Source organism: Lactuca sativa, chromosome 1 (genome assembly GCF_002870075.4).
Source record: "Lactuca sativa cultivar Salinas chromosome 1, Lsat_Salinas_v11, whole genome shotgun sequence".
NCBI lineage: Eukaryota > Viridiplantae > Streptophyta > Magnoliopsida > Asterales > Asteraceae > Lactuca > Lactuca sativa.
Genome location: NC_056623.2, coordinates 17,287,636 through 17,297,460, shown reverse-complemented (window position 1 = coordinate 17,297,460; position 9,825 = coordinate 17,287,636). Strand labels below are relative to the sequence as shown.

At 33.3% G+C, this 9,825-nt stretch overlaps 1 protein-coding gene across 1 annotated transcript; it reads left to right on the top strand.

Annotated features, from left to right (window-relative positions):
• Positions 1 to 4,330: 4,330 nt before the first annotated feature.
• On the top strand, positions 4,331 to 7,937 carry LOC111910486 (SNAP25 homologous protein SNAP33). Its single transcript, XM_023906323.3, has 6 exons — positions 4,331 to 4,642; positions 5,668 to 6,215; positions 6,343 to 6,436; positions 6,547 to 6,680; positions 7,526 to 7,623; positions 7,735 to 7,937. The coding sequence occupies exons 2-6, from the start codon at positions 5,727 to 5,729 to the stop codon at positions 7,832 to 7,834; spliced, it is 915 nt and encodes a 304-aa protein (XP_023762091.1). The 5' UTR covers positions 4,331 to 4,642; positions 5,668 to 5,726; the 3' UTR covers positions 7,835 to 7,937.
• The last annotated feature ends 1,888 nt before the right edge of the window (positions 7,938 to 9,825 follow it).

Here is a 9,825-nt window from a genome sequence, read left to right as displayed (position 1 = left end):
CCTAAAACGCCAAACTTTTAACGAAAAGAATTTAGGGATCAACCTAATTTTCGTGTAACATATTATTATTTTTGATAATAATGATTTTATTAACAATTTGAATTTTTATAATTCAAATTAAATATTTATACATCATTTATACCATATTTTCTTTATAAAAATACCACACTTTTTATAAAGAATATCACCTTTTTATAAAAATTACCCTACTTTTATAAATTACCTAGATTTTTATAAAAATAAGAAGAGTTAACTTAGTGACATGATTGTTACATCTTTTCCCAACATAAAACATTAACCAGCAATCCAACATGTATCAAGACAATTACCCAACATATAACAATGCAAACATCACCTCACCCCACCCCTTACCCCCTACCCACCCTACCTCCCCTATAAAACTTTGTTCACCTTTCCCCCTCTCTCTCTTCATCTTCATCTATCACTTCATCTTCTTCATTCTTCCATAGTACTCTCAAGAACAAGTTCAAGTCTTCCAAAGATCCATCCCTCCAAGTTGGTTCCTAGGATTTTTGGTAAGCATTCCTTGTTAATCTAGTGTTTTTATACACATTTATACTAGTTTTGTTACATTTACACACATTTATATGTGTTATTCTCCATAGGGTAATACCATCTTCAAGTGTTCTTTAACCATCTTCAATTGTTCTAAGCTTGAGGATATTCATCTTCATCTCTTTATCCATTAAGAAATCCAATCAAGGTGAGTTCATACCCCTTCCTTTTCAAGTTTTTCCAAGTTTTAGGGGGGATACAAGTAAAAAAATCCTATTTGTATGATCTAAAGGATTTGTAAACTAAAAATACAAGTTAGGTCACTAAACATATCGAAGCTTAAAAATCAGCTTCTTACAGAAAAGTTGTGATCTGTTCACGGACTATTTTACCCTGCTTAAACTTAATATATATTTCAAAACTGCTCAATATGCAAATAATTAAGGTCTATACCTTTTTAAGGACTACTCGCACGCGTTCATACAATTTTTCTACAATTTATGGTGATTTTTACAAAACTGTCTATCATTTCAAAACATTTTCGGACTAGTATGTAAATATGAACATTTTCACTCTGGTTAGGAACCACTTAAGACCAGGGAAAAATATTATGGACAAAATAGACTCATTTTCTAACCCCTGAGAGTTTATGGATCCAAATTTCGACTTACGATGATTTTTCTATAATTTTAATAAAAACATGGACAGAAAAGTCAAAAAGTAGAAATTGTTTTTGTCGTACTAAATGTTTTTATACTTGTGTTAGATGTAAGTTTTAAGGACAAATTCATTTAAAAACATCTAGACAAGATATTTACTATGTATTTATATAAATGATTATATAATTATTTTCAACAAACAAACAAGATAAACTATAATATGTATAGTTTGGGGAAACATTCACGTAATCACGTTATTTTACTCTGTTGGGTCAAAGGAATAATTATATAAAAATATGATTATTTTATACATTGTGAATACTATAAAAGGATAATACAAACGACAACAAGGAAAAGATAACTTCAACACACTTTATGTAAACTAGTTAATATGAGATTGTGAGTCACTCCTTCATTGTACCAAACATGGTACCCATTAAAATCTTGAATTATAACAGAGCCTCCTGGAGGGAGAGCATGAGTTTGTGTATAGATCTATACGGGATTGACAACTCCGTACCTCAGTTGTTCGATACAGTTAGACCCGCAAGTCTAGGGTGACATACTTCATAACTTTCCGACGTCTGAAGAACGTCGTGCAGGCCATTAGTCATATTAGCATGATTATAATGAACACTCACAATAAGCATTAACTAAATATTTACGTAATGATATATTTTCAAACAGACTTAAAGGGGTATTCACTATGTGGCTACTTAGTGTATACGTCAGGGTTATATAAAAATTTATGTCCGGTAGACAGTGGAATGTGTGATTTCCGCCTTACTTCTTGTTCCTTGTTTGGTTGTGGGCTTAGGGCAGATTCACCAATTCAACTGCTTGTTCAACCTCGATTTTATATAACTCGTATGGACAAAGTGATCATAAAAGGGTATCAACATCATATCTGGTTACAGTACAAACACGTCTTCAACTAGTTTTACTTATTAATAAAACTACGTATCATTAAACTAAGTATGACAGTTATACTTATACTTTTCGGTCTTGGAACGTTTAAGACTACAATTCGGTTTTATGGAAAATACAGGATTTTCCACGAATAAACATCATTATTTTACTAGTAAACAGTTTACAATTCAATTTTCTGGAAATAAATACGATTACTTACTCTTAGGTTAGGAACCATAGTAGGAACCAATATGGGGCACATTTCTTTTATGAAATCAAAGCATTACATTATATTCTTTAAGAATAAGAAACATATATATTTTGGTCTTAAGGCCTAAGACTACATTCCATTTTATTGAGAAAGTATAGGATTTTCTGAATGAACACACAAACATTTTCAAGGAACAGAACTTATTTTCTAAAACAAAATGCTTATGAACTCACCAACATTCAATGTTGATGTTTTTCAAAATCATTTGTATTCTCAGGAAACTAGTAGACAGGTACACGTACAGGTTTCGAGAAGACGGAGCATAGTAGCTTCAAGTATTTGTTTTGCTTTTTTGCTTTTGGAGTCAAACATTATGTAAATCAAGTACAATGTAAAGTCTATATTATTAATACAATGATTGTTGTTGCTGCTTTGATTACTATTATACAATTGTTGTGATACTGTACATGACGTCCTCTGCCCTCGAACGTTTTCGCCGTTCCAGTTTGGGGGTGTGACATGATGCGCCTTCTTCCACAATTATCTGACCCTCAGAGTGAGCTTCTTCTGCTTCGGTCTTGTATGGGTATTGTTAAGCTTTTCTTTGGGCTGAGGACGTGTCAACACGTTCACATGGAGGAGGCGACAATATTCTTTGATAATGGGTTGCGCGGGACGGTTGAGGACATTGTGGTTTGTGGTGACCCTTTCTTTGGCGACATACAGTGGCAAATTGCTTCCTTACCCATTAGGTTTGGAGGTTTGGGTTTATACTCGACAGTAGAGGCTACCTCATATGCTTTTGTTGCCTCAAGGGCCCAATCTTGGGTATTGCAAGACCACATCTTACGAGATAGTGATATATATGGTATGGATTCTAATTATGATTGTGCATTGGTTTCTCTTCGTAACAAGCTTCTAGATTTTGACGATAACAATTTTACTACTAAAGACACTGCCCCCTAAATCCCATAATACACTGGTGACTACTCTTTTTCGTAAAATTGTCCAAGATATGGAAGTGCATCTCGACATGACGGCTCGATAGAAAGCGGTTTTCCAGTGCTTACGTGCACCACATGCTCAAGATTTTCTTCTAGCTATCCCTATAGATATGCTTGGCCAACATTTGTCTCCTGTGGAGTATCGTACTATCCTCAAATATCGACTCATAATTCAAATATTCTCAGCTGACGAGATATGTCTGGTGTGTCGCAAGACATGTTTGGACTCTTTTGGAGAGTATGCAGTTCACTATAAAGAACTCTCAGGGTTCAAATGCATGCACAATACGGTTAGGGATGTCTTGTTTGACATATTTAAGCATGTCGGGGTTTCCGCTAAGAAAGAGGCACCTGTTAATTTCTTGACTGACTCGACAGAAGAAAAGTCAACCCTCAAACCGATTGACATTTTGATTTTTGGATGGATCGGAGGAAAACACGCATATGTGGACCTTACAGGGGTATCCCCTCTCGTGGGCTTGAGGGCTGGGGGTTTCACGGCGAGACAGACTGCTTTAAAAGCTGCTACATGCAAAGTCACAAAACATGATAAATCATGCATAAAAAATCAACAAATTTTCATATCATTTGCATTTGATACGTTTGGTTTCCTCACATCGGATGCAGTAGAGCTTCTTAATAGAATACAACGGATCATGCATAACAATGTTATATCGCCGAGATTCATGTATGTAATATTTGAAAGAATTAGGTTTACCATACAAAAAAGGCTTAGCGGCGTAGCTTGTTGCTCGTTTGTCATCTCACTCATTGTACGATGATAATTAAATTAAAAATATTGATAGTTAAAAAATTTTAAAAAAAAAGGTTAAAAAACTACACTTTTGGTTCTCAACCTATTACCAAGGACATACCGTTATACTACAAATCGTTGGTTCAAATATTAAATGTGAACTCCAGAAAATACTACACCAAGTCACAAAAGTAACAAAACTATGGTAAAATTTATTTTTATATTGGATAAATCAATTTGTACAGTACTTGAATTCAAAATCAAGTGAAGGTGGAGTCCAATTCAAAGTCCACGATCTTACGCGCTTGTCCTCTCTTCCATGCTATATCCTCTTTGAAGTTTGATCTCTTCAATTCTTCCAGACATCGATCACGATCTTACTCCCATCCAATTTTCAACGACACCCATCGTAGACTTTTCATTGAACTATTCTTTAGTATTCAATTTTCCCCATTTGCCAAATTGCTTTAAATTCCGTTTCTCCCCCTTTCAGTTTCAATTCATTTAGATATTATCTCTTTAGCAGCCACAATACCTTCTCTCGCATCTCCCGAATTGAAGGTTGTCTCTTCTTGTTCAAGAATCTCAGGTACTACTCCGCAAATTCACCAGTTTCATATATTTCTTGTGTTTGTTAGTTTATATTTTTTACTTTTTCAACACACCCATCTCGCATACGATCCATATAATCAGTTTCTGTGAAACTATTTTTTGCAGTATATGCTCTTAATTCATGTTGGTTTTGTCTCCTTCCTTGATTTCTCTAATGGGTGTATCCACCCTTGTTTTTCATGTCGTTTAGGTTTAACGTTCGACTTCTAGAACATACCAAATCATAAAGAATTACTATGATCAGTTTCTGCTAAGTGTTCTTGCTATTTTGTTATTAATTCATATGGGCTTCGTTTCTTTTGTTGATTTTTATTTTGCTCTGATTTACTTGATGCACTTGAATGACCTAAAAATTTGGGAATTTTTGGTTTTCTTTTTTCTTTTACCTCCACGGATTTGTTGTTCTCTTGTTATATTTGGCTAACTGATGTCTGATAAATCAGAGCAATTCAGAGTTCGGTGCACTTAATTTGAAAATGTAAGGGTGTTTGTATTAACTTTTAAAATGACTTTTACTTTTATCTTTTATAAAAAGTTAAAAAGATGTTTGTTTAAGGGAAAAGAACTTTTACAATAGAGTAAATTGAGCCTTTTTGAAAAGTCACGATTATGTGACTTTTCTCGACTTTTCAACAGTGAAAATATTAAATTACCAATATACCCCCATCTATCCTAATCAATTCTTCATTCACAGCATATGATTCCCTATTCTCTCCTGAAAATCAACCCAAACACTTTAATTTTGACTTTTTATCTTCAAAAGCTAATCCAAACGCATTATAAAAAACAACTTTTATAAAAAGTCCTTTTACAAACAAAAGCTAAGCCAAACAAGAGTGCACAATATATCAACAGTATTATAAAATTTGAAAAAAAATTCACTATTTTCTGCTCTTTGTGATAGAATAATTGCACAAAAATATCATGATTCTTGTTGATATTTTCAAAAAGTTTCACTTCAAAACTACCATCTAATTTCTAATTTGATTTTTGTTTTTCCAGGAATATCGTGTGATTCTTTCCTAATTGAACCCTGCAAAATCTATATAACAAGATCCACCATGTTTGGGATCAAGAAACCTCATTTCCATAGACCTACCAAACACAACTCAGTTGACCCTGGATTCCCTGGTCAACATGCTTCAAACCCATTCGATTCCGATGATGAGATTGACAAAAAGTCAACACCAAATCCTGCAAGGAGAACTTCATCTGAACCTTCTGTACTAACCCAAGATTCCCGAGCTGCTCTTTTTGATGATGATGATGAAGTTAAAGGATCAGGATACAAACTCAGTTATGCATCAAGAAACAAGTATAAGAATGATTTTGTTGATTCTGGTGGAATTGAGAACCAAGATGTACAAGAACTAGAACAATATGCTGCATATAAGGCTGAAGAGACTACAAAAACTGTGAATAGTGCCTTAAAGATTGCAGAAAACATAAGAGAAGATGCTACTAAAACTATGATCACTTTGCATCAACAGGGTGAGCAGATCACACGCACTCACATGACTGCAGCTGATATAGAACAAGATCTTAGCAGGGTATCACTCTTTTCTCACTGTTACTGTTATTGTTATTGTTATTGTTTATGCAAAAGACGTGAATGCCCTCCTCATCTTCATCACCAAAAATCGTAGATGGATTTTGAAGTTATACTTTGTGATGCAGGGTGAGAAGCTGTTAGGAAGTCTTGGGGGCATTTTCTCTAGGACATGGAAACCGAAGAAGGGTCATGCAATAAAAGGGCCTGTGATTACAAGAGGTGATAATCATAGAACAATTTATGTGTTGATGCGTTTTTTTAAAGATTGGACATTTTGTTTTGTGATCTTTTTGTACAGTTTTTTTATTAAAGTTTTTTGTGATTTTTAGATGATCCTGCCCTTCGAAAAGGTGCCCATTTGGAACAAAGAGAAAAGCTTGGACTTTCAACCACCCAAACTAAAGGACAATCACATTCAAGAACACCACCCTCTGAACCTACAAATGCATTGCAGAAAGTTGAGGTATGTAAAGATCTTGTTTCTTTCTTTTTCTAATTAAGTGTTGTCTTGATAAATCTTGTTTAAAAATTATTTGAGAAAAAGAAGACACACTTGAGGAATTTGAAGAAAAAACTAAATAAGGGTAAATTTGTAAAAAGTTAGGATTTTTTTCCTTACTTTCTGTATTAAGTCATTCTTTTTGCATTATGCCAAAAAAGAAACACTCATATATGGCTTACCGGACTAACTTGTTGTTTCTTTTTGGCTTAATGGAGTTATGTGAAAACAACTTAATCTGGACAAATATATAGTGGCGTTTCTTTTTGAGTTAATATAAACAGATGGACTTAATGGGTGTCTTTATCCATTAAGACAGCATTTTCTACGTTGCTACCCTTTCAGCAGACTCTCCTTTTTTATATCGTTAATATTTATTATCTACCTTGTTTTTTAAAGATAATTAATAAAAAAAAAGTTATAAGGATTTAGAATTATTGTTGAGAACACTTATGTAGTATGAAATAGCAATGAAAAATGAAAACAAAAGGTAGTTATTAATCTACCAAAACAAACCTTTGACATATATTCAAATAGTATTAAAAAAAATATCATGCAATTGTAAAAAAAAAATCAAAAAGATTGCAAGTAGGCATTTGTTGTCAAAATCAGAAAAATATGAAAATATCATGTAAGTTCTAGACAGAAGGGTAAAATGATCATTTTTCCATATTCATTCGGCCCCAAAAGAAAAGTCTTTGTTTATACAGCACTTATTCCAGACAAACATTGATTAAGTAAAAAGAAAAAGATCAAAAACTTGTTTATGAGGTTCTGAATTCTAATAATTAATTTTGTGATTTAAACAGTATGAGAAAACAAAGCAAGATGATGCCCTCTCGGACTTAAGTAACATACTTGGGGAACTTAAGGAAATGGCTGTTGACATGGGTTCAGAGATCGAAAGGTTTGTTTCTTTTTTTTCTTTTAAATTTAATTTCAGGTCTATATAGATTTTAAAAGTTTGTGTTAATTTTTGTTACTTGATTTCCTGAAAATAAAATTTAATTTTTTGCAGGCAAAACAAAGCTCTTGATCCTCTTCAAGATGATGTGGATGAACTTAATTTCAGAGTTAAAGGTGCTAATCAACGTACTCGACGTTTGCTTGGAAAATAAATTGCTGTTATTTTGTTACCTTTTTGTATGATGTGTTTCGTGTTACAAGATTTACATATGTATGCACATGATTATTATGCCATTGGAATTCTTTTAGTACCCATATATTGTTTATTACATATCTCATTTAAAGCGTTTGACATGTTCTAATTGCTCAAGGAAAAATAAACAAATAAAATAAGAGTGAGATAAGGTTATATGATGAGTCGGTTGATTAAAACTGAGTATTTTTTTTAACCTTTAATAAACAAGGCAGAATGGTGGTGCATAATTAGATAATCATAACTAGGAATAAGGAATTATGGAAGCAACGTCTTTACCTTTGTGTGAATATAATTAAGAGTCTCTTTCTACATCGAACATCCTTTTACACATATGACGTTATGGAAATTGAGTATTGACGGGTGTGTTGTTTGTAAAGATTGAAAGACTGATTGTTATGTGGATTTGAAATTGTAATAATCATATAATAATTGAAAAAGTGTCGCATCTTTTGTTATTAGAAAAGTGGTGGCCTTGTGTCCAACTTTAGAAGACAGAGAGAGAGAGAGCAATGCATGCCTTAACCTAACCCAGTCCCACACCCGTCTTTAGGGCCTGTTGCTATGCAGAGAGTAGCTTTAAATGCTTCGCTTGCAATAGCGAATTAGCTATTGACACTATCAACTGTCATCCTCATCACTCATCATACCTGCACCATATCAATGACTAAACCTGTGTTTTTTTTTCCTTAAATATCGTTTCAATAAATAATGTTTTAAAATATCTAACAAAATGACAGATATGAGGCCAAGATTGTAAAAAAAAAATTACGACTCGGGAAGAACCTCAATTCTTCAACTCTCTGTTATGACGTTTTTTTTTACATTAAGTAAACAAGAAACAAACATATTATCTTAAAAGATTACATTTTTCCCACTAAGGTATTGTCTTTTTTACTTAACGAGCTTAATATGGGTAGCTATACACATGGCTTTCTTTTTTACTTAATCCCAATATAGCGACTTAATGGGTTAAGCCATAAAAAACACGAGTTAATGTATTAATTAAGAGAGTGACCATTTCCCTGTTTTCCCATCTACTAATTTTTTTTTCCTTTCAACCATTAAGTGAATAAAGAAATGAGAGGTGGGTCTCTTTTCCCAAAAAGTCAAAAAAGAAACATTAATAGTATTTGAGTTTGTATATCCAGTTGTGAAGCTTGGGTAGTTGTACATTGTTTAAAAGGAGTTGTAGAGTTGATGAGTCTTATTTGTCATGTAACATCATGAATGAGTTCTAGTTTGAGCAACCCAGGAAAGGTACTGCTGACTGCTGAGATTACAATAAAATTCTTTATACAGAATTGAAATGAGAATTCCATCTCCCAACCCAACCCCGGCCGGGGCCTTCTGCCTAGAATTCAATATGCTGCAGAAATTACCATTTTGAAACAAACATACGAATTAAGTATTTCTGTAAGCTTTGGACCATAGCCTCTTTGGTCGTATTATTGTATACAAACCACCTCAGCCTGACAAATTCCATGGATCCCGAAATGTCACACATACTAAATACCTTTGATTCATTCATTAAATGCGTAACAACCCAAAACAACTTATTTATGGATACCTTGTATATACATATATATATATATATATATATATATATATATATATATATATATATATATATATATATATATATATATATATATATATATATATATATATATATATATATATATATATATATATATATTAGTCACAGACACCATCACCACCACCACCACCATGAAGACCTCATTTTCCGGCCATCAGGTTCTAGCAGCTGCCTATCTATGCTGCCTCATTGCAACCACGTTACAAGCTCCGGTGAACCACCGTGAAGGCAACCACAACCACCATCCTCAAGGTTCAAGAACATCTACCATGTCTAATTGCTATTGCCTACGATGTCGACTGCTGTTCAAGAATCTATCTGAAGAGAAGGATACAAGATTTGGCACAGAG